This window comes from Pelodiscus sinensis, chromosome 14 (assembly GCF_052426305.1).
Source record: "Pelodiscus sinensis isolate ZL-2025 chromosome 14, ASM5242630v1, whole genome shotgun sequence".
Classification (NCBI taxonomy): Eukaryota; Metazoa; Chordata; order Testudines; family Trionychidae; genus Pelodiscus; species Pelodiscus sinensis.
In genome coordinates this window covers 7861876-7885524 of record NC_143065.1, presented here as the reverse complement: position 1 = coordinate 7885524, position 23649 = coordinate 7861876, and the positions used below count along the sequence as shown (strand labels likewise).

The 23649-nt window shown below is 67.7% G+C and overlaps 1 protein-coding gene across 3 annotated transcripts; it reads left to right on the top strand.

Moving 5' to 3' along the window:
• Positions 1-3039: 3039 nt before the first annotated feature.
• Positions 3040-23363, top strand: CD276 (CD276 molecule). 3 transcript variants are annotated; one of them, XM_075897572.2, is made up of 9 exons: positions 3040-3120; positions 10965-11093; positions 12923-13071; positions 13358-13583; positions 14877-15173; positions 16648-16788; positions 18545-18586; positions 20321-20356; positions 22495-23363. In XM_075897572.2, the coding sequence occupies exons 2-9, from the start codon at positions 11045-11047 to the stop codon at positions 22515-22517; spliced, it is 963 nt and encodes a 320-aa protein (XP_075753687.1). In that variant the 5' UTR covers positions 3040-3120; positions 10965-11044; the 3' UTR covers positions 22518-23363. The 3 variants fall into 3 exon arrangements, with proteins under 3 accessions (XP_075753687.1, XP_075753688.1, XP_075753686.1); XM_075897573.2 differs by lacking the exon at positions 3040-3120 and adding an exon at positions 3429-3452; XM_075897571.2 differs by lacking the exon at positions 3040-3120 and adding an exon at positions 3722-4069.
• Positions 23364-23649: the final 286 nt, after the last annotated feature.

Here is a 23649-nt window from a genome sequence, read left to right as displayed (position 1 = left end):
CTGTGCCCACAAAGCCTTCTAGTGGAGACACAGCACATACCAGCAAAGGCCTTCCGCCAGCGTCTCTGCATGGCCTGAATGACGTGAGCTAGGTCTCCTGGGTCTTGAGCTCTTTAACTTCAGCTTCTTTCCCAAGCATGTAGGCTAGAAACTTCCTTGAAACAACCTCCAGAGAGCCAAGATTCTCACCTCATCGCCTGACTTCTGGGGCTGGGGCTTCAGGAACAAACACAAAACACGATGAAACTTGCACCCAGTTCACTGGCGCTGGAGCCAGCGTCTGCAGAGCCGCTCAGCCAGACTAGAGAAGGGGGGAAGCAAGAAGCTATTTCCCGGGGGCAAACACGTCTGCTGCACACTTGCATGTGTCTTACCCTGGCAGGAATACCCCCCCTTCCCAATGAGGAGGGGCCATTTCATAGGGCAGACTGCCCCTGGGGCAGGGGCTAGATGGTGACTGGCAGTGGGACACCGAGGCAGGGTGGGTACAGGGGGTTGGGAATCCTGGGGGGGCCCAGAGTGCAGGGCGGGGCCGTAGGGCAGTACCGAGAGGGGAGGGCACCGTGGGCCAGGAGGGGCGTGTGGGGAGGGCCCCAGAGTGCAGGGCGGGGCCGTAGGGCAGTACCGACAGGGGAGGGCACCGTGGGCCAGGAGGGGCGTGTGGGGAGGGCCCCAGAGTGCAGGGCGGGGCCGTAGGGCAGTGCCGAGAGGGGAGGGCACCGTGGGCCAGGAGGGGCGTGTGGGGAGGGCCCCAGAGTGCAGGGCGGGGCCGTAGGGCAGTACCGAGAGGGGAGGGGCGTGGCGCCTGCAGTAACTCAGCAGGCAGGTGAGGGTGAGACATTGGCCAGCAGGGGGCACTCTGAGGCTGACGAGCAGATTGCGGGTGCCCGGCAGGCGTTGCTGCGGAGGTGAGTCTGTTACTTGCTGCCCCCCCTGAGAAAACGGGCTCAGCACTCGGCTTTAGCAACCCCTCAGGCCTTGCAAACTCGCAGCAGCCTCGTGCTGCTCAGGGCATTGCTGTCAGCAGCTTTTCCGGTCCCAGGTGTAGTGAGACAGCATGGCCCGAGCCGGAAGGGGCAGGGCCAGACTCAGCCAGCCCCGCCCACAGGAAGCAGGAAGCTGGGGACAGACTATAAAACCAGAGCTGAGCGGGAGCAGGCCAGATGCGCTGCCAAGCTCCAGAGGAGGCAGGTCCGACCATGCTGCCCTTGAAGGTTGGGTTGCCAGGCCCTGAAGACCGGGCTGGACCTGTCTGACCTGAGCCCATGGACGTACTGCCAGCACCTTTGTCCCGGCAGAACAGATGTGGAGCCAGCTAGACCCCTGGGGACCGGGAAGCTGCTGACCTAGGGCTGGCGGAGGCCAGGATCCCTGCCGGCCCAGTGGCAGCCCACGCAGCTGCTGTCAGGCCCTGGTCTGGGATGCAGTGGGGTGTGTGGGCCTGTGCCCCCCCCCACCTCGGGTGGCAGGTTCCCCCTGTAGAGAGCACCCCTGTGCCAGCGAGGAGACCAACCCCCGCTCAGCCGGCAGACAGGCCGGCGCTGTACCCTGGGTAACGGCCTGCGCGCTGCCGTGCCCTGGCCGTGGCTCTCCGCTGCTGCTCGTCCTGGGCCGGGACCAAGCCCCACCCCTTTGTACGGCCGCTCTGCTGCCCCCCGGCGGCGCACGGACTTCACGAGGGCCTGCCCTGCTATAAACGGCTGCTCGGCCTGTCTCAGGCCCAGCCCGGCACTACCCCCAGGGCTCTGTTGGCTGCCCGACCTGCGTCCTTAATGGTCTGCGGCCCCCCTCTGAGCAGGGGCCAGGCCTGGACCCTCCCCCACCAAAGAGGGCCCTGCAGCTTGGCCTCCCTCCAGCTTGGGACCAGGACACCAGGCTTGCAGCAGCCTTGGCCACTTGAGCTAGACCGCGGGTGGGCAATAATCTTGGGGGGAGGGCACCTCACAAATTTTGGCAGTGGTCATGGGCTGACCCAGAAAGGGCGGGGCTTCGGGTGGAAGGGGCGGGGCCGAGACCTTTGCTTGGCCTGGGGTCCCTGTCCTAACTTCCGGCCAGTGGAAGGGGCCTGGAGCAGGGGGGAGAGGGCCGGGCTGGTCTCCTCGCAGAGTTGTCTGGGGGGGACGCTTGGAATTCACAGGACCTGGCTGCAGCTCCCGGCCCCGCTGCTCACCGGCATCTGGCAGCCGCTCGGCAGGCACAAGCCCTTTGAACAGAGGCAGTTGCAAGGGGTCGTGCGTCCCTGGCTCCCCGGCAATGCGCTAGGGCAGGGAGGAGTGGGGGAGCCCCCGGATTTGACTCGCTCACCTCTGCGTACAGGCCCGAGTGCCGGTGACACACAGTCACTGAGGGTACGTCTAAACTACACGCCTCCGTCGACGGAGGCATGTAGATTTGTGTATTCGAAAAAGGGAAATGAAGCCGCGATTAAAATGATCGCGGCTTCATTTAAATTTACATGGCTGCCGCGCTGAGCCAACAAACAGCTGATCAGCTGATTGTCCGCTCAGCGTGCTAGTCTGGACGCTCCCCTGCCGACATCCAAGCCCTTTGTCGGCAGCCCGGGTAAACCTCATCCCACGAGGAATAACGGGGCTGCAGACAAAGGGCTTTGATGTCGGCAGGGGAGCGTCCAGACAAACAGCTGATCAGCTGTTTGTCGGCTCAGCGCGGCAGCCATGTAAATTTAAATGAAGCGGCGATTATTTAAATCGCCGCTTCATTTCCCTTTGCCTATGTGTCTAATCTACATGGCTCTGTCGATGGAGGCATGTAGTCTAGACACAGCCTGAGAATCCTGCTTACAGCAGCTCCATTGACAAAGATGCAGCCCTTTTGGCAGCCTTTCACAAGCGGCGTGCTGAGCTGTAACAGGCCCTCTCTCCCCCAAGCAGGGCAGCTGGCACTGACTTGCTGCTCCTACCCCTCCAGCAGACACCCCCCCCCAGCTCCTCCCCTCCCCCCAGCGTGCCAGGAAACAACCTCTTGCAGCCCCCACTCAGGTATGGGGGGGGGGGCGCAGGATTGTCTGGGAAGCCTCCAGTGGCAAAAGGAAGGGGAAGGGTGCATGAGAAATCAGGACCGGAGGCGGACAGCCCCCTCGGCCAATGGCAGAGGCTCCAGGTCAGCCTGAGGCACTGGGCGGGGAGGGGTGACTGGAGCCCCCCTGAATTGTCCCAAAGGTGCACGCAGCCTAGCCCCGCAGTGCGAGGGGCTGGGGGGGAGCAGCCCGGCCCGGGGGGAGGACGGGGGTGACACAAGCCAGGACAGGACAGGACAGAGGCTCGCGGGACGGGGCAGGCGGGAGGCGAACAGGGCGCCCCGGGGCTGTGCTGGGCCCGGCCCTGCCCCCGTCCCAGCGAGCGGGCGGCGCTTGGGCCGATACACCAGGCAGCGGGGGTCAGGCCGGAGCGGAGCCCCAGGCACGGGGGGAGCGACCCGCGAGGGGCCCGCAGGTGCGGGCAGGGGGCACCCGACGGCGGCAGATGCCGGGAGCGCCCGGGGCGAATCTGGCCCGACGCGCGCGCAGAACGCGGGGCCGAGGGGCGCTAGTGGCCGGCGCACGGGGCACGGAGCCCGGGGCCGCGGCAGCCGGAGGAAGGGGCTGGTACGAGCGGCCTCTCCGGCCGTGGCGCCCCTTGAGCCCCCCGGGGGAGCCGGGGTGCGGGCAGGGCCCGACGGGCGGGAGGCGCCACGTTCCTGCGAGCGGAGAGCGAAGGGGCGGCCGGTCCCGGGGCTGTGGCCCGGCTGTAGGGACCAGTGGCCCGGGGAGGTGCCGTGCGGACACCCGGGCAGGGCTGAACACGGGGGGGAGGGGGGACCAGGATCCGGCCCCGCGGGCGGGGACCCAGAGCCGGGGCAGCCAGCGGGCCGGGCGGGGGTGTCGCTGGGGCCCCTCTCCCCGGCGGCTGCGCTTCGCGTGCCCCGCCCGGAGTCCCGCTCGCCGGCCCGGGGCCGCCCCCCAGCCAATCCGGGAGCGGCGAGATCCGCCCGCCCCGGACCCCGCTGCAAGGCCCTGCCCTGCCCCCTCGCCGCCGGGGAAGCGCCCGGCCTGCCGCCGCCAGCCCGCAGGGTGAGTGCCGGGCAGTGGGGCTGCCCCTGCCTGCCGGGGGGGGGGCGGAGCACCCCGGGGGGAGCGGGGCCCGGGGGCGCTGCAGGCTCGGGCACGTCGCGGGGAGCGGGCTGGGCAGCTGCGGGCCGGAGGGAGCGGGCGAGCTGGGCGGGGGCGGGGGTCCCGCGGCTCTGGCCCGGGCTGCGTTGGTTCCGGCCCCCGCCTGGAGGGAGCAGCCTCCGGGCCCGGGAAGAGCTGTTGCGCCCCAGCCCTTTGTGGGGCCGGCTGGAAGCTGCGGCAGGCGCATGGCGGGGCCGGGGGCAGGGCCCCCTTCCAGCCGCTCCACAGCGCCCTCTGCCAGCTGGCTCCCGCGTGGGGAAGGGGAAGGGGCAGCTCCAGCCAGCTCCTCCGCGGCTGGAAGCGCTCCCCCGCCCAGGGCTGGGCACCCTGGCCCAGACCGCGAGCCCACGGCGAGGCGCCGGCGGGTTAAAACGGGCCGTGCCCGCCGCGTTTGGTTTCCTCTAAGAGCCACTCGTGGCACAGATGGCGCTTGGCAGGCCCGTGGGAAGAGGGGGCGGGGACTCCAGTTCTTCCCCCTCCTTTGGAGCGCTCCACGATTGCTGAGTTGCGGTTCGTTGTTTTGTTGCAGTCAAATGCACATCTGGCCCGGTGGCTTGGCACAAGGGCATCGTGCCTGTCCCACTAGGGATGGAAAGGAGAGTGGGCTGTCCCAGCAGCACATGGTGTCGGATAGTCGACTAGTCGCTCTGCCCCGTCCCGCCCCTCTCAAGTAAAGGCAGCAAGGTGGGGAGAAGAGGGAGGTTCTGAAAAGCGCCGTGTCTGTGCTGCACAGAGCCCAGGGTCAGCTGCTCCGCGCGGGCTGCTGCTTTGAATGCTGCTGCCAGGCTCCTCACGGCATTTCGTGCCACATGGAAACCTGGATCAGCTGGGACTCCCCATCCAACCGGGCTCCATGCAGTGCGGGTGCCAGCTTTGAAATGTACCAGAGTCCCCGGCGGGGGCTGCTGTGCGTTTCAGAGAGGAAGCGCTGATGGAGCCTGAGGCCAAGCACGGGACTTCCTGCTGCCTTGGGCTCCATGCGGCGTTCCAGCTTTGAGATGCACAGCAGCCCCCGCTGGGGACTCTCGTACATTTCAAAGGCGGAACGCGGACGTGCCTATCGACTAGTCAAGTAGTCGATGCCACTCGACTAGTAAATTAATCGTTACTTAACATCCCTACTGCGTACCCCTTGGCAAGGCGTGTGCGTACACACTGTCCTATGCCCTGGTCTGCAGGAAATGTACCCCTTCACTTACAGATAATAGATTTGTAAGGCCCAGCTAGATCCCTTTTGGCTGGAACTAGAGTAAAGAACAGAATTGTCAGATGCATCAATGAACATAACTTTGGGGGAAAAGTCGACATGGTTTCTGTAGAGGGAAATCCTGCATCACCAATCTACTAGAATTCTTTGAGGGGGTCAACAAGCTTGTGGACTTAGTGTACTTGGATTTCCAGAAAGCCTTTGACAAAGTCCCTCACCAAAGGCTCCTAAGCAAAGTGAGCTGTCACGGGAGAGGAGGGAAGGGCCTCCCATGGACTGATAATATTGGTTGAAAGACAGGAAACAAAAGGTAGGACTAACCGGTCAGTTCTCAGAAGCAGTGAGGTAGCTAGTGGTGTCCTGCAGGGGTCTGTTCTGGGACCAATCCCATTCAACATATTCATAAAGGATCTGGAAAAGGGGGTAAACGGAGAGGTGGCAACATTTGTAGATGGATAAGTCCAAAGCAGACTGAGGCGTTTCAAAAAAGGATCTCACAGAACAAGACGACCGAGCAACAAACTGGCAGGAGAATTTCAATGTTGCTAAATGCAAAGTAATGCACACTATACATGGACGTAGGAACGGACAGGGACTGATTTAGCTATAACCACTCGAGTGATCGTGGAGCCAGCGTGGCTGGTTCTCTGAAAACACCCACTCGATGTGCAGTGGCAGTCACAAAGCAAACCGAATATTAGGAATCCTTAAGAAAGGGATAGAGAATAGGACAGAAAATATCTGTACATCTGTGGTTCCCCAACGATAGCTTAGCATTGGACACGTGCAGGCCCAGCCTCCCGCGTACACCGAACGTGCAGCTGTGTAGGGACTGCGAAAGGTGGGGCCCCGCTGCGCTCCACATTGAGGAGTGCCCTATGCCGTGTATCCCTTGTGCTGGCTGAGGGCAGAGCCCGTTCAAGCAGCTCCAGTCCCCACCCGCTAGTCCCTGCTCCGCCTCTTGGCCCAGGAGGCCCAATCTCCCAGGCCCTGATCCGCTTCCCAACCCCGGCAGCCCACTCTCCCTGCCTCCTGCTCCACTGACCGCTCCAGTGGCCCAAGCCCTCGTTTCCACTCTGCCCCCGGCCCCAGTGGCCGAATACCCCAGGGCCTCCCCCGCTGCTCTGCCCACGCCCGGTTTGGTGGCCCCCCTGCCATGGCCCCTGTTCCACATACCCGCCCACAACTCTGCTTGGCTGCACTGCTTCCCCTTCCACCAGCCTCCCTGCCCTTTTGCTGTCCCCGCAGCCCTGCGCATAGCCCCACCCCCAGAACTGCTGCCCTCTCTCGGCGGGCTGGCTTGGCAGGTCTTGGGGCTGTGTAGGGCTCCCACATTCACAAGGGCAGCCCTGGAAAGAAGAGGGCAACAAAGATGAGCAGGGGTTTGGAACAGCTGCCCTGTGCGGAGGGAGCACCGAGACAGGGACTTCTCAGCTTGGAAAGCATCACCAAAGGGGTGGTTTGAGAGAGGTCCATAAAATCATGGCTGGTGTGGAGAAAGTGACTAAAGAAGAGTTATTTCCTCCTTCCCTTAACACAGGAGCTAGGGGGCACCAAATGAAATTAACAGGTTTCAAACTAAAGGAAGGTTTTCTTCACACAGCACAGAGTCAACCTGTGGAACTCCTTGCCAAAGGATGTAGCGAAGGCCAGGACTTTTAACAGGCTTAAAAAACAACTAGATAGATTCATGGAGGACAGGTCTGTCAAGGCTATTAGCCAGGACCAGCAGGGAGGGTGTCCCTGGCCTCTGTCAGAAGCTGGGAAGGGGGACGGAGGGATCACTCGGTGATTCCCTGCTCTGTTCACGCCCTCTGGGGCATCTGCTATTGGCCACCATGGGCAGCAAGGACCCAGGGCCGGAGGGACCTTTGGTCTGAGCCACTGGCCGTTCCTTTGTTCTTAGGCAGGTTCTTATCTGGTGTGACTGCCTGCATGCCGCAGGCCTGAGTTTACCCCGGGATGGGGGCAGATGTGTAAATGCATCAGTGCATGCGCATCTCTGCTGTACTTGTCTGCAGGGTACCAGCCTTCCTGGGGCCAGGTCGCCCGCAGCACCCTCCTGGCACTCCCCGAAGCGGAGGCGCCGGGGCCCGCAGGCAGGCCCTGCAGTAGCAAAGTGCTTGGGTTTGTGTGACTGCCAAGATGGCCTGTTTCTGGGCTGAGTGGCTGTGGGGAGCGTTCCCCAAGGGCCCTTTGGCCCCTCTGCTTCTCCTCACCCCTCCACAGATGCCATCGATGGGGGCATTGTGTATGCGGCACGCAGCAGTCAGCCCTGCCCGGGGCTTGGCCCAAGGTGCCCGGGTGACACTCAAAGAGCTCGAGACACAGACGCTCCGTTCAGCCCCGGGATGCTCTCAGGGCTGACTGCCCTGTCAAACGATTTGCCTCCGCGTCCGCTTATCCAAGGCCAGCTTCTGTGGCACTGGATGCAGCGGGGGGAGAGGCTCTGCCGGGGCGGGGCAGGTAAAACAGCGTCGGGGGGCTGAGCGTCCGGCCTGATAGGTCAGTGTTGGCTGCACACACTGGCCAGGGAGGCAAATGGAGCCCCTGGGCGGGGTACGCCTGCGGTCTGGACGTAGCCTCAGATGGGGTCAGACCCCCAATCCCTGCAGGCCTAAGTGAGTGCTCTCGCCCCAGCATGTTTGGGAGTCCTATGGGCTACTCCTGCAGGCTTATCCCGGTTCCCCTCCCCCACAGCCCCTGCCTGGGCTGCTGGATGCAATGGCAGTCCCCAGCTGTGACTCACTCTAGCCCCAGGACTGCTGAGTGGGATGTTCCCTGCTCCCCTTGGCTTGCTCACTTCCTGCCTCCCTGGGGCGGACGTTGGTTCCTTCCTCCCGGCTGTAGAAACAGCTGTGCTGCTCCCGAGGGGGCGTGAACCCAGCCCTGCCCCGGCTCCCCGCCCAGGATCCGCGCTTGGAAGAGAAGCCAGGAGCCTGCGAAGGCCGCAGGGCTCTTCCCCCCAATGGCCTGGGAAGGGGAGCCAGCGCTGGAGAGCCCTGGCTGGCTGGCGCTGGGAGGCCATGCGGGCAGGGAGGCAGGAGAGACTCGCTCTGTTTCTGGAGCTGCCACTGGGTGACCACGGGCAAGAACGTCCATTCTCCGTGCCTCAGTTTCCCCACTGGTAAAATGGGGCTATGGCACCTTGGAAAGCGCTTTGAAACACACCATGGGGCTGCTGCGCAGCGGTCTGGCTTTTCCTTTCCGTCCCTGCCAGCCCGCGTGAGAGAGGAAACATTCAGCACTGGCGCTGCGCCATCTGTCGGTGCCAAAGGGCTGGTGCTGAGGCCATGCTGGGCGGGGGCTGTGAAAAGGGGTGCGCAGGAGCGGACGTGCCAACACAAAACGGTGAAATCTCTTCTGGACGGCCCGTGGGTGCTGCGCCCCCGGGGAAGCGTCCTGCAGTGACACCCCAGTGAGCCTGTTGCGTTTTGGGACCGTCACAGGGACCTGTGTCCACGTCCTCAGTCTGTGCCTTGGTTTCCCCTCCCCGCCTGTCTGCTCAAGCTGTCTGGGGCGGCGGTGCTCTCGCGGGGCGCAGCTGTAACTTGCCAGGGCACGGTAGGGAGCCCTCCTGCGGCAGGGCACGGTGCCCAACCTGCGGAGATTTGGGGGGCTCGGCCCTGGCTCCGTCTCTGATGTGTTGGCCAAGGTAGTTGCCAGTGCATGTACTGCGCCTGGCCCCATGGCAGCCTCGTCTTGGAGGGGGCCTGTGGATGTTACAGTCCTGGAAGGGGTCAGGGGCTGCCGTCCAGCGTGTCTTTGCTCTGCGGTCCCGTCAGCTGGGGGCATGCCGCAGCGATCATTCCAGCTCAGTGGAAAGGGAGACGCCAGAAACAGTCGGGAACGTCTGTCCCAGGGCAGGGCAGCTGCACGGTCAGCCGCTGGCCACCCGCTCCCGGCGCTGGCTGTGGCTGCTCATGGGCCGAGACCCGGAGCCCAGTTGACGGGTAACCGGTGGGGCTGGCCCTGGCCGAGCGGGGGCTGGCGCATTGAGAACAACCCTGGGAGCCCCCCAGGCAGGCGGGCCGCAGCATTCACAGGCCTCTGGCCGGGCACCCTGCAGCGGGACCCCGGGTGCTCGTCTCTGGGTGGATTTGCTGCCACTTGGCGGCCGGGCGCGCTGGGTGTCACCAGCTGCCCTCGCGGGCCCCGGGCTGGGTGACGAATGGGCCCGACGTTCCCTGGGCCTGCAGAGGGCGCAGCTCGAGCAGTGTTTGCAGAGGGCTGCCTGGGCGCGGGGCCGGCGGGCACCTGTGTGAAGCCAGGAGTGTGCCAGGCGGGTTGCGCATCAGCCCAAGCCATGACACAGGGGCTTGGCCGGGCGGGGGGGAAGACCAGGAGAGAGAAGTTGCCTCGGAGAGAACAGAGTTCTAACCCCTCCTCCCCCTCATCCCGGACCAGCAGCTCAGCTGAGCTCCTGCTTTGGCTTCTCCCGCCAAGTCTCTGGGAGCGACTGGGCAGGCTCCGGGCTGCTGGCTCGGGGTCTGCTACTGTGGCGGGCAGAGGAGCCCGCGCCCTGCTGCTCGCGGATGCCGGAGGAAGGTGATGGAGCCAGGAAGGAGGCTGGCTCAGGCGCTCTGGCGGGCAGAACACCCCGCGCCCTGTTGTTCACGGGGGCAGGAGGAAGTGGTTGAGCTGGGAAGGAGGCTGCTGCTCCCCCTGCTCTCAGGCGCTGGAGGGAGCGTTTGGGGCACTGCTGCTTGCCCACGCTGAGCCAGACCCAGCTGCTGTGGGAAGTCCCGTTTGTTCCAGAGGAAACTGGCAGAGACTTTCCTGCAGGGCCAGGATCCCCTGAGGCCTGCTTGCCAGCCGGCCTGCCGAGGGGAGGACAAAGGGGGCAGCTGCCCCAGGGCTCGGTGATTCAAAGGAGCCAGGAGCGGCAGGAGCCTGTGCAGTGCGCTCTGGGTGGCACAGGGCTGGTGCCCTCAGTCCCACCCCTTCTGCCTGAGGCCCCACCCCTTCCGGGAGCCCAGAGGCGCCCCCTCTTGGCCAGGTGCCAGCAGGGGGTTGGGACAGGATCTCTGCCATTGCCCTGCTCCGGGAAGCTGGGGGCTGGGCGCCCGGCCAGCTGATTGGCAGAGCCCCCAGCGCCGGCCGCCTGTGTCTCTGCTGGTGGTGCACATCCGCACAGGCCTCGGTGCACAGAAGAAAAATGTGTCCCGCACGTGGCTGGAAGAGCTTAGCCGGAAGGCGCGGAGCCGGAGTGCTCGCCTCGCCCCAGGAGTAGGGAACCTCTCGGGCCCTGACTTGCAGCCCCTGCCTCTGGGTCCGGCCCGGCTCCAGACACGGCTCCTTGGGACCGGGCCAAGGGGCAGGACCAAGGAGCCTGGGGCCCACGGTTGCCCACCATGCTTTGCTCTCTGTGCCCTGCACATGGCTCCCGGGCCGACGCACTGCAGTCCCTGCGAGGTGCCGCAGGGGGTTGTCTCGGGCCGTGGGCCAGGCCGCTGGAGTGGCTAGAATCGTGGGGCGCTAGCCAGGGTGGGGGATGGGCTCCTTGTTCAGTAGACTCCCCGCGGAGCCGCCCCCCCCTCCAGTGCCCCTGCTGTCGGGGGGCCTGTGTTGATTGTCATCTCTTTCCAGCTCCGGGCAGCTGGTGCCAGAGGCGACTGCCTGGGCCCGTCCCCTGACTGCCCACCGCGCTGACTCGCCCTGCCGCACAGATGCCCGGCCCATGGCTCCTGCTGGGCCTGCTGGCGCCTGCTCTGGCTGGTGAGTGGGGTTTGGGGGAGAGGGAGCACGACGCCGGCCCAGGCCAGCGGAGTCAGTGGGGCTGACAGGCAAGAGCAGGATCGGGCCCTTTCCCCACGGCGCGGGTGGGACGCAAGACCCGGCAGAGTCCCCCGGGTGGCCCTAGGGCAGGGGGAGAGGCGAGGTCGCCCAGCAGCTCAGCACGACTTGGCTGCCTCCTCTCCGGTGCAGCGATCCCTGAACAGAGCGCCCGGGCAGCCCAGCAGGTGGTGCACGTCTGCACGTGCCTGGGTGCACAGAGCAAGATTTATTCCGCAGCTCCTCCCCTGCAGCTCATCCTGGGAAGGGGCAGAGAGCAGTGACCAGCCCCCGGAAGGTGGAGAGGGGCCCTTGTGCAGCCCTCCCAGCCCCCAGGAGGAGCAGACGACAGGGACAGGGTGAATTGTTGGGCAGGCGATGGGGAGTTGTGGGGTGAGAACTTTGGCAGTAGGGATGAGATCGCCTTCCGCAGAACGCCGCCCCCCGCGGCTGGGTGTGGGGCTGGCTCCCCCCCCGCAGAACGCAGCCCCCCGCGGCTGGGTGTGGGGCTGGTGTCAGCCATCATCAGACGGGCCACAGCGGAGTCTTTGGCTCCCAAAATGTGAGTTTTTCTCGTTAGAGCCTCATGCTTTGGGATCTCTTGGGGCTGGCGGTGCCGCTCCTGGGGCGTGAGGGTGGCCCCGGGCAGGGTGGCTCAGGGGGTGACCGATCCCACGCAGGCCCGTCCCCCTACTCTAGGAGAAGGCAGTGGGGCCCTGCCGGAGGGGCACTGTGCCTGTGGCTTCCTCGCTGGCCAGGGACTGCACTCGCAGGGGGTGGGCCCAGGGTCCGGCTGTTCCCTGCCATGGGTCCCGCGTGCCCCTCCGGAGCCGTGCCCCTGGCCGCGCAGCTCGGGGCTTGGGCCAGGCGGGTTTGTGTCTCGGCAGTGGGTGTCCCCAGCAGCCTGGCGGGGGGAGGGGAGTGGAGAGCGCATGCAGGGAGTGAGAGCAGGGGAGCCCGGAAGGGCCGGGGCCAGGGCAGCCCACCCCGAGTGCCACCTGGACCATGGTGCCCCCGCGCCCAGACTCACGGCAGCGCGGTGCTCCGGCAGCTCTGCAAGGGGCTGGGCCCCTCGGCCGCCTCCCGTCGGCAGGTGACGGGGGCAGGGCCCGTGTTCCCAGACGCGGTGTAAGGCCGGTGGCATGTGGCCTGGAGGGGGCGGGGGATGGAGGATGGATAGAGACGCTGCGGGCTCCATCTCGTGTCGGAGGAGCCACGGGGCTTTGCTCCAGCCCGGTGCCTGCCCCCGGGGGGCTCAGAATCCAGTGTCGTCGTCCCCCCCCCCCCCCCCGAGCTGGGGTAATTTTCTGGTTTTGCTTTATCCTGAGACATCTTGTGAGGGGTCCTGGCCCCCGGGTGCCGAGACGCCGCGGAGCCCCCGACTCGGCCAGCCTGGGCCCCCTTTTCCTGCTCTTGCTGAGCCAGGCCTCCAGCCTCCACAGGCAAAACCCTCAGGCCAGGCCTCGGGGACCAGCTCTGGGACAGCGCGGCACCCAGACCCCCTCCCCACGTTACAAAGTTTGTTTCCCCCGGCTGAGACGGAAGGTCTGTGCCGCTGGCCAGGCCCCTCCCCGCTGGAAACAAGCCGGGCTCCCTCGCAGGCCACCCGCCATCGAGTGCCCCCGTCCTGCTGCCGCCGGCCTGCCCAGCCCGCGCCGGGGTCTCTGCCACACCACCCTGCCGGCCCCTTGCCCCGCCCGTGGGCTTCGGCTGGCGGGAGCGGGGCGGCCTGGGTGCGGGGGCCAGGTCTCACTCGTGCCGTCTCCCCCCAGGCACGGTGGATATCCAGGTGCCCGAGGAGCCCGTGGTCGCCCTGTTCGGCCGGGACGCCGTCCTGCGCTGCTCCTTCGCGCCCGGTGCCGGCTTCCACCTGGCCCAGCTCAGCCTCATGTGGAAGAAAACGAGCCTCCACTCTGCCTTCGTAAGCAGCTAGCGGCCGGGCAGCGTGTTCCAGCCATGCTGCCCGGGAAGCCGGATTCGGGGGGGGGGCACCCACAACTGGGAAGTAGTTTATTTACCTCCCCGTTTCGTATCACAAGGAACGGGTCTCGTGGCTCCTCCCAGGTGCTTCCCTGGCCCAAGGTCCCTGCTGGAGGCAGCGTCGAGTTCCAGCTCTCGGGCCGGGAGGAGCCTGGCTCTTGCTACCTGGACTACGCTGGCTGCCCACAAATCCCTGTTTCTGTTCTCTGCTTCCACACTCCTGGCAGCTGACGGACACCAAGCAGCTGGTGCACAGCTTCGCCGAGGGGCGGGACCAGCTGGCCGACCAGGGCAGCGGCTACGCCAACCGCACGGCGCTCTTCTATGAGGAGCTGCCCCAGGGCAACGTCTCGCTGCTGCTGCAGCGGGTGCAGATCGCCGACGAGGGCACCTTCACCTGCTTCGTCCGGGTCCAGGACTACAGCAGCGCGGCCGTGACGCTGCAGGTGGCCGGTGAGGCGGGGCGGGGCTCGCTGTGGGGAGAGGCCGGGGCGGAGCCGTCACCTGGCCTGACCCCAGGCTCCCCTAGCTGTCCGGTGTCCTATCCCCTCGCCTCTGCCCTCCCCAGAGCCCTGGGTGTCCCCATCCCTCCTGCTCTGTCCTGTCCCTGTCCCCCCCCCCCCGCTCTGTCCCGCCCCCGTCCCCATCCCTCCCGCTCTGTCCCGCCCCCGTCCCCATCCCTCCCGCTCTGTCCCGCCCCCGTCTCTCTCCATCTTCCTCCCGCCCCCGTCTCCCTCCCCCTCCGTCCCACCGCCCGTCTCCCTCCCCCTCCATCCCGCCCCGTCTCTCTCCCCCTCCGTCCCGCCACCCATCTCCCTCCCTCTCTGTCCTGCTCCCGTCCCCATCCCTCTCGCTCCGTCCCGCCACCATCTCCCTCCCCCTCCGTCCCGCCGCCCATCTCCCTCTCGCCCCGTCTCCCTCCCCCTCCATCCCGCCACCTATCTCCCTCCCCCTCCATCCTGCCCCGTCTCTCTCCCCCTCCGTCCCGCCGCCCGTCTCCCTCCCCCCTCTGCCAGAACCTAGCCACAGGCGGGACTGGGGGGCTGTGCTGGGTTTTGTGATTCTCAGGGCTGAGCCTGTCCCCTAAATCCAACCCCTCTGCCAGGTCTGGGTAGGGTCTGGCATGGGGCTCCCAGCCCCCCTGAGCTTGGGCCTGTGTCTGGCCCCTCCTGCTGTGCACCTGTGCGGGGATCCCCTCGCCATGCTATGGGGGCAGGGACCAGCTACGTTCTCTGGGGAGTCCGTGTGCCCTCCCTCCCCCTCCCCCGGGCTACCCACCCTCGCCCCTGGGATCCTGCGTGGAGTCCACAAGCCAGCCCAGCACCACGAGCCTGGCGGGGATGCAGTGGGGCAGCCGGTCCGTGAGCCTGCGCTGCCCCTTGGCCGGCCCTGCCTCCGATGGGCGAGACGCGCTGGGGCGGGAGGGGTCGTTCTCCCCCAGCTCGTTAGAGAGAACAGGCGTTGGGTGGGGGGTGGGGCCGAAGCCCAGCCAGGGGGCTCAGAGGGGCTGCAGGCTCCGCGCTTTGCCTGCCGGTCTGTGAAGCCCTGTGGGGCCCCTGCAGCTCCCCAGGCCCATGGCCTCCCAGCAGAGTGTTGTGGGGCAGCGGTGCCCCATGCTGCACGGGGGGAGGGGGGCACGGGCCCCCCGGGCGCTGGCTTGGCCCGAGGAGGCCGTGGGGCAGGAAGCGCCCTCTGGCCGGCTGGCTCACTTGCCTGGTGCCCAACCCGCCCCTCTCTCCCTTGCAGCCTTGTATTCCAAGCCCAGCCTGAACCTGGAGCCCAGCAAGGGCCTGAAGCCAGGGGACCTGGTGGCCCTGACCTGCCACGCAGCCCACGGCTACCCTGCGGCCACGGTGCTCTGGCAGGACGGGCACGGCCACAACCTCACGGAGAACGTCACCACCTCGCAGGTGGCCAACGGGGACGGGCTGTTCGCGCTGCGGAGCGTCCTGCGGGTGGCGGTGGAGCCCCAGAGCACCTACTCCTGCCTGGTGCGCAACCCCCTGCTGCGGCAGGAGGCCCACGCCTCCGTCACCATCACCGGTGAGCCAGCAGCGCGGGGCGGGGCACCCAGGCTGCAGCGCCCCCGGTGGAACCGAGCCGGTCGGCCCCTAGACACCGCGAGCCCCCTGCCCCTGGTCTGCCCGCCTTTCCCAGGCTCCCTCGGACAGGACCAACGCTGGCCAGCCCATCCAGCCAGGCCCGTCCCTTGGCCCCTGCCTGGCTCCACGCCGTGAGGCAGGGCCCTCGCCGGCTGGGGGTCTCTGCTGTGCTGGGGGCAGGGCCCTCGCTGGCTGGGGGGGTCTCTGCTGTGCTGGGGGCAGGGCCCTCGCTGGCTGGGGGGGTCTCTGCTGTGCCAGGGGCAGGGCCCTCGCCGGCTGGGGGGGTTTCTGCTGTGCTGGGGGCAGGGCCCTCGCTGGCTGGGGGGGTCTCTGCTGTGCCAGGGGCAGGGCCCTCGCCAGCTGGGGGGGTCTATGCTGTACTGGAGGCAGGGCTTTGCCGGCCGGGGGGTCTCTGCTGGGAGCCGCTGCCCTCACACGCCTTGCTCAGCTGGCTCGCTGGGAGTTGGCAGCTGCTAGTGCCCGGGTTGCAGGCTGGTGCCCCAGATGGGGGCCCCCTGCTTGAGTGGTGCCCTGGCACGAGCAGGGTCTGTGCTGGCCCGGGGCGGGGTGGGCGGGCCGGGCTGTGGAAGCCGCATGGCCGTGAGCAGCCCGGGAGGCAGGCAGGGTCTCGCTCCGCGGTGGGAGCCGGTGACTCGCCTGCCGGGCGCTGGGAGAGCAGCAGCTGGAGCCCAGATCCCTGTGCCAAGGCCGCCGCCCTGCTGAGCCGCCCTCCCAGCGATTCCTTCCCCGCCGCAGCGCTCGGCTCCAGCGACCCGCCCGGGATTGTGCAGAGCAAGCGATTTGCATCACACGTCCCCGGCCGCGCGGCCGGAGGGCGAGACCTGAGCGGCCGGGGGCTGGGAGCGGCTCTTGGAGAAGCGCAGCTCCCGCCTGGGCTTGCGTGTGGCTGCGCGTCCCTGGCGGGGCCGAGGAGTCTGGGCTCTGAGTCCGTGGCAGCCCCGCTGCAGCCTGGTGCCAGCTGGGAGTCTGCTGGGCTGGGGCGGTGGGCCCTGCGGGTAACTGGTTGGGGAGATCAGCCTGCTCTCCTAAGGCCCCAGCTCTGGGCTGCCCTTGGCCTTGGCACTCGGCACCAGCTGGCATCACGCCCTCCTGGCAGGGCGGGCGGGGGGAGGGATAAAGTCAGACCCCCCCCCTTTGCCCAGGGCTCCTTCGCCGGGGTGGGAGGTGCTGCAGGGATGCCCGCTCGGCTCCACACACTCAGCGCCGTGGAGACAGGCCCAGACTTGGGCCGCCCCTTGCTCCAGCTCCTTGGGGCACCGAGGCGCTGGCCTGGCTGCTGACTCCCTCACGGGGGCCCACGGAGCCCCTGTCCCGCCAGGCGCCCTCGGGCAGCGCGAAGCCAGGCGGAGCGCGCTCGGCCCACCACTGACCACGGGGCCATGTCCTCCCTGCAGGCCAGCACCTCGCCTTCCCGGCCGTGGCCCTCTGGGTGACCGTGGGCCTGGCCGTCTGCATCCTGGGGCTGCTGGGAGCCCTGGCCTACGTGTGCCGGAAGAAAATTCGCCAGAGCTGCAGGGAGGAGGAGCAGAGCGGCGGTAAGGGCCCGCAGACGCTCGGGGGCGACGCGGTGGGGGGCGCGGGCACAGAGCCCCTTGGGATCTAGGGCAGGAGCACGCTGGGCCCGGGGCTCCCGGCGGAGCCGGCCGGGTGGAGAGGCGAGCGCTCTGCCGCGGGGCGGGGCAGGCCGGAGGGAGTGGCGCTGGGGCTAGGCAGGGGTGGGTGCGCACGTTGGAAGCAGCTAGAGCCGCCACGTGCGCGTTTCGCTGCTGCCGCCTTCAGCCAGGAGCTGCCTCTGGTGGCAGGCGGTGGCGGGGGCTGGCTCGGAGCGACTGGGGCGGGGACGAACGGGCCGCACGAGCCTGTTCTCTGCAGGCTCGTGTGGCTCCAGCTCCCAACGCGCCCACAGCCCGCCCCGCGCGTCCCAGCCGCTCCCCCCCACAGACGTCCCAGCCGCCCTCCCCCCGACGTGTCCCAGCCGCCCCCCCCACAGACGTCCCAGCCGCTCCCCCCCACAGACATCCCAGCCGCTCCCCCCCACAGACATCCCAGCCGCCCCCCCACAGACGTCCCAGCCGCTCCCCTCCACAGATGTCCCAGCCGCTCCCCCCCCACAGACGGGGGCCCAGAGGGGAGAGAACCGGGGGCTGGTAGGGAAACCGGTCAGAATGCTGCCCGGGGGTCAGCACAGTCCCTGCCAGTGAACCCGCCGAGGGGACCTGTGCCTGGCCCCTGGGCTGCGCGCTGAGCCGAGGTCAGCCTTGGGCGGGGCAGTGCGGTGTAGTGGGGGGAGCTGGGTTCCGTCCCTAGCTGTGATCCTTCGGGAAGTGGCCCCAGCTGCGCGGGGCTGTCCGAGCTGTTCCCGCGCCGGCAGAGGCGTTGCTCGCTCCTGGGCCGGCACAGCGGGTTGTGGGGCTGGTTTTTCAGGCTGCGCTGCTGCTGCAGGAGTGGGGCTGAGGGAAGTGGCCCCAGGGTGTAACCATCTGGCTGCGGTGCCCCCGTGAAACCCAGCTCCTGAGCTCTGCCCCAGGGAGCCGTCTCCTTCCCGCTCTGCCCGCTGCGCGGACGGGCACCTCCTCCCTAGGGCACAGACGTTCTGCCGGGGGGTCACGGGTCAGGGTTGCAGCTGGCCCGTGGGAGACAGCGCGGTGGCCCCGGCCCAGAGGCTCACGACCCGCCTCTCGATCTGCTCTGACCTCGCCCCGCCTGAGAGACTCCGCCTCCCAGAGGGGCGCAACGGGCCAGGCGGCCCAGGGAGCTCCCCACACGGGCGGTTCCTCCACCCCCCCCCATGGCTCAGCCGCGGCGCCGTCACTCACGGGTGCCACCGTGGGACGGGCAGGCAAGGCGCTGGCCGGAGACGCGGGTGCGTCGTCCGGCTCCTTCCTTGCCCCTGCCTGCACGGCTCAGGGCTGGAGGGTGAATTGGAGCCCTGCCGATGGCTCGTGGAAAGTGTTTGAAGAGCCCGTTGCCCCCACGCTGAGTCTGCTCTCAGGCCTGGCCCTGCTCCGTGTCTCTGAGGGGCTTTCTGAGTGAAGCTGCACCTTCCGGCACCTGGAAAACCGCCGGCTTTGGCCTTCCCTCCTGTTTACCCTGTCCCAGTTCTGGAGCTGAGGGTCTCCGGGTGCCCAGGCTGCCTCCCGGCGGGGAGCATTCGGCTGGCATTGCCCCCGTGGGACAGTGAGCAGGGCCAGGAGAGGGGGTGGGGAGGGCCTGGCCGGGGGTGAGGGGTGGCTCTGAGCCAGCCCAGCCCCATTGCTCGGGGATTTCACCTGCCTGTGGCTTGTTTTGCAGGGCTGGAGGAGCAGGACGAGGAGGGTGGAGAGCCCAAGACAGGTGGGTGAGATTCTCTGAGCCGGTTCGGGGTGGGGCTGAGGGCTGGATTTCACGTTGAGCCAGGGATGCTAAAGGAGACCAATGCGCATGCTGGGGGGCGGGGCCCTGTGTTTCCCCTCCAGCCTCTGGCATCTGTTCCAGAGGGGGGTGTGGTTCCTCCCTGCACCTTCCCTGCCTGGCTCCCCCTGCCTCCAGCGTAGGTGCCAGCTGTGGGGTTCCCCAGCAGAGCAGAGCGCCTGGTTGGAAAGGGACCCAGCGACTCCGGTAGCTTGGCTGCTAAACGTCTGATTGGCTGCAGTGGCCACGTCCGCAGGGCGCAGGCTCCTGGAAGCAGCTGGCGTGTCCTTTTGGCGCCACGGCAAGGGGGGGGCCGGGGGTCTCTGTGCATATCAGCTTAAGCACTCAGTCGTGCAGCCGTTTAGGAGCACGTGCTCGCACGTGTACTCACGATGCATGAGCATGTGCACAGTTGTCCAGCATACAACGGTGCAAGCTGTTGCACACGTGCACACGCGTGGCATACACAGTGGCGCACGTGCTTGCACACATGGACTGTTGCCGACACACAGCGCTGTGTGAACGTGCCCAGCAGTGTCCCGCACACACGTGCCACCACAGCCAGGCCCACGCTGGGGCCTGTGCCCCCTGGCTGGACTCAGGCAGGATAAGCCGTGTTCTCTCGTGGCGCTGGCCTGTAATCAGATGAGTTAATTACGTGCCTGGTGACTCCCTTCATCTGTTCCCAGCACAACAGTCGCTGGGCTGTGGGCAGATCGGCTTGTGCCTGATCGCGCCGGCAGCCGCTGCGGGAGATCCAGGGGAGCTGGCACTGGAGGACTGGGAGGCTGATAAATGCCTGAACTGTTCAAGGGGGGGGTTCCCCTGGCTCCTCCCCTCCCCCGCCCGGTCCTTGCTCCCGGGCCGCAGGCCAGCAGATCCGTTTCCATGTGCCCTCTCTGGCGCGGCGTGTAATTCCCGGGCGGCGGAGAGCTGGCAGCGCAGCCGGGCAGCAGTTTCCAGGGGGCGTCGCGGGGGGCTGCACGGGGCCTGGGAATTACTGGCCCTGCCTTATTGCCGGGAGGCCGCTTGTGAGCTGACACCAGGAGCGGCCCGCAGGAAGCCGTGTGCCGGCTGCAGCCCCCTGCTGCCTGTCTGGGGCCCTGGCAATGCCTGGCACCTGCAGCGCCCCGAGCCTGCCATGGCGGGGGGGTGGGCTGGGCTTTCCCTTCCCCTCATCCAGAGGGGGGCCGGGTCGCTGCCCACTGCCAGCGAGCAGGCAGCCCCGCCACGGGCCCCCCACTGACCACCGGCAGCCTCTCGTTAGGAGACTCATTAGCGAGGCCCAGGACCAGGCAGACCCTGTTCTCCACACTCCAGCCTGGCACTCGGGTTCCTAAGGGGGCGGCTTCGGGGGCTCGCGCGCTGCTGCCCCTCTTTGGGTGATCCCGCAGGACTCTGTGGCCCCCGGCTCCCTCATTCTGATTGGCTGGCCCACGCTGGGCTCTGCGGCCCTCCCCCACCCGTGCAGGGCTCTGCCCACTGCCCTGGGAGCCAGCCAGGCTCACGCGGTGCAGGAGGGTGCAAAGCCGTCGGGGCGCTTGGCTCGCTGATATGGGGCTGCTCACAGGCAGTGGGGACCCGGGCGGGGCTGCATCCCTGGGCATGGTGGAGCTGGGCCCAGTGTGGCCAGGGCCTGGCCGGAGTCTGACCCAATTCGCTGTCTTCCCCCGGCAGCTCTGCAGCCTCTGACGAGCCCGGAGAACAAGGAAGGTAGGTGGCATTTCGTCTGCCCCTGCGCCCTGGCAGGCAGACCCGCAGGCTTGTGCGCCGTCGCCCCGCGCAGCCTGCTAGCCCCGCAGGGCGGCTGGAGGGCTGAGCTGGGGGTAGCGAAAAACGCCAGGGCCACGACCACCAGCTGGGGGCTCTGTGCCTCTGGGCGCTGGATGCTTGGCTCCCGCCCGTCGCCTGGTCTCTAGATCGGCCCAGCTCCGGGTGTGTGCAGCTTCTCCGGGTTCGGTGGCAGCTGGGTGTCCCCGCCGGGCCAGCTGGGAAGGGGTTCGGGGCGGCCAGATTAGATGCGGAGGCAGAGCCGGGGCCTCGGGGTTCTGGCCACCCCAGGCCGGTCCCCGCAGTTAATCCCATGCTGTCTGGCCGGTCGGAGGCTGTAAGCGCTGGGCCTGCTTCTGCTCCCGCCTTCCCAGCGCAGCGCCCAGCAGGAGCAGAACTGGGCCGGTCTGTCTCCTTCCCGGTGCCGTGTCCCTGGGAGCACGTGCTGCCCGAGCAGGAGCCGCTCAGCGGGGGGATTGCAGTCTGGGCGGCCAGGGGCCAGCAGGGACAGGCTGGCCTCTAGAGCGGGACGACGCTCCCTGCCACCCCTGCTAGCCTGGGCTGGGAGGCTGAGGCCCTGCACAGCAGCCTCGATTAGCCGCGTGGCCGGCTGGCGGGGCCTGAGCCAGGGATCCCACCTCAAAGGGAGGGGCGCCACAAGCCGAGCAGCTGGCAGGAGCAGGCCGCTTGGGGGCGCCCGTTCTCGCTTGGCGAGAGTCCTGAAGGTGGCAGCGTGCCCAGGAGGGACAGCAGCAACCTGGGCAGCTTCCCCGCGGGGGCAGAGAGGAACGTGGCCTCCCTGGCACTAGCCGTGCTGAGAACCAGGCTCCGGCGCTGCTGGGGACCGGCTCTGGGCAGTGCCACGCACGTGGCGGTGGAGCCCCCGGCCTCACCACGAAAGGTGGCATCTGCTCACAGTCAGGAGAACCACCCGGGCCAGTCACGTGAGAGCTGCTCCTTTCCCAGGGCCCTGCGTGGCGCGCTTGGCGAGGCCTGGTGCTCGCAGGAGGCGCGCGACCTGATTTCTGCCCTCCCCTCCCTCTACAGGGCCGGAGAGCTGGCTTTCACCGCAGTCACACAGGGCTGCTCAGGTCGCCCCGCGTGGCTTGGTGTGGTTAGGGGCCTGGGTCAGTGGGACCTTTGAGTGCTGGCTGGGTGGGGCACCGTGGTGTGACAGCCCTGTCCCCCCCCACCACCCCCCGCTTCTGGAGAGCTTTGGGAGGCTGGAAGGACGCTGGGACTATCCCCATGTTCCAGATTGGTGACATTACGGGGAGGGAGCCTGGAATCGCTCGTGGGAGTCCTGCCCTGACCGCCGGAGCCAGGGCTCTTCCCTTGCCGGGGGCACAGTGCAGCCGCTCGCTCTATGGGAGAGCCCTGTCGAGGGGCCACGGATGGGCCGGGGGCTCCCCTGCACTAGGCCCCACTTCTCACCCCGGACCCCGCCCAGGGCAGCGGTTCCCTGCCATCCAGCGCCTGAGCCCCCGGGCCCGGCTCCGCTCCAGCTCTCCTTCACCATTGGTGGCTGGAGGGGGGGCAGGAGCGAGGGCTGGGCCGGGGGCTGGCGATTGGGAGCTTTTGTGGGGAACTGACAGTCTGAAGTGGTTCGTCCCGGTGCTGAGAGAGGAAACGGCGGCCCAGTAGCACGGGGAGGCGTAGGCTGGGTGCCGCGCCCCACGGGGGCCAGGCGTGGCCGCAGTCGGGGCGCGCTGGAGGCCGGCGGGGGCCCTAGAAATGTGGGAACGCGAGGCACCCACAGCCCGGCCTGCCAGGTGGGGCGGCAGCTCACAACTGAGTTCCCTTTTCTGGCATTTGGCCTTTAAATGACAATTTGCATTTTTCTGTGGAAAATAGATGGAGCAGGTGAGAGCGTCCCCGGGACTAGCTCCCAATTTCCGCCCAAACCCGGCTGCCGCCGCAGTGTTCCCGCCAGTCCTGTCCCTCCCCAGCGCTCCCCCCGTGGCCGGGCCATGTGCCGATGGGCCCTGGGCGCCTGCCAGGCCAGGCTCGGTGGCACTCGCTGCATCCCCTCCCTCGCCAGGCTCGGGGTGGGCCGTTCACCGCTCGTCTTTCGCTTTCAGGCAAGGAGCAGGAACTCGACTGAGGACGCGCCAGACGCCCAGGCCAGCCCCGGCTGGCTCCTGCAGGGGTGTCCTGGGGGAGACGCTGAGCATCCCTTCCCACCACCCCCGCCGCGTCCCTGGCCATGGAGGATGGCAGCTTCGGCCTGCGAGCGCCACTGGGGCACCCCGGGAGCCGGGCCTGGCCCTGTGCAGGGCGTGCTCCCTCGGGGGCTGGACACGCTTCATGCCCGGAGCCACGTCGCCCCGGCCTGCGCAGCCCAGAGGGGCCTGGGGCTCTACTGGCCCTGCCCGCAGGGAGCGCTTGGGCGAGGACCGGGCCAGGGCGGTGGCTCCTGCCGTTGAGGGAGCTTGTGCCCAGGTGTGGGCGCCGGGCGAGGCCAGTGCTGCCTGGCTGGCTAGCAGAGCGCCCACACCGGGTTGTGCTTTGAGGGCTGGTGCCCGTTCCCGGGGTGCTTTGGAACAGCTGGTCTGAACGCACACGCCGGGGGCTACAGTCGGCCGTTCCGCCACTTCCTCCCTGCCGTGCCCTGAGCGGGGTCTGAGAGACGCCCTTCAGCAGTGTCGGGGCCGTACAGCCGGGCACGGCAAGGGGGCCAGGAAAGGGGCGAGCCGGAGAAGCTGCCCTCTCAGCACCCGCGGGAACCCAGGGCCAGCCTAGAGCCCGGTGCCAGCCCGGCTGCCCTGCTTCGCTCGAGCCCCGTGGCCCGTTCAGACGCCCGTAGCTCTCGGCCTGGCCCTGCGCAGCCCCATGGGTCTGGAACCCAGGTCTGCTTTGGGGTGTCCAGTTATTTAAATTCCAGAATCTGGAGTATTTTGTGCCTTGACTCGTCCAGCGTGGGGCTAAATAAACGCTTGGTTCTTTGGGACGAAGGCCCCGGCCCGGTGTGGCGTGTGCAGTGGCTTGGTGCGCAGGCCCAGCAGTGCGTGGGGCGTCACGGCCGCGCAGAGACCCACGCTGTGATCAGCTGGGGCGCGCTGTCCCACCACGCATCTACCGGCCTGCTAGGGCCGCCGCCCCTCCCTGGGCAGGATGCAAGGGTCAGGCCTCAGCCCTTCAGAGGCAGCTCCACCCACATCCGCTGCCAGAGACCCTCAGCTGCCCCGTCCCGGCTGGTGGGTAGTGGAGAGGATACAGCCCTTCAGCGCCAGCCT

What these genes read in the sequence shown, in the direction of transcription:
- CD276 (XM_075897572.2), top strand. Translation starts at nt 11,045, where the DNA reads ATGCCCGGCCCATGGCTCCTGCTGGGCCTGCTGGCGCCTGCTCTGGCT. An exon ending in CGAGCCTCCACTCTGCCTTC is followed by an intron (nt 13,072 to 13,357) that starts GTAAGCAGCTAG and finishes CACTCCTGGCAG; the next exon opens with CTGACGGACACCAAGCAGCT. An exon ending in CGTGACGCTGCAGGTGGCCG is followed by an intron (nt 13,584 to 14,876) that starts GTGAGGCGGGGC and finishes TCTCCCTTGCAG; the next exon opens with CCTTGTATTCCAAGCCCAGC.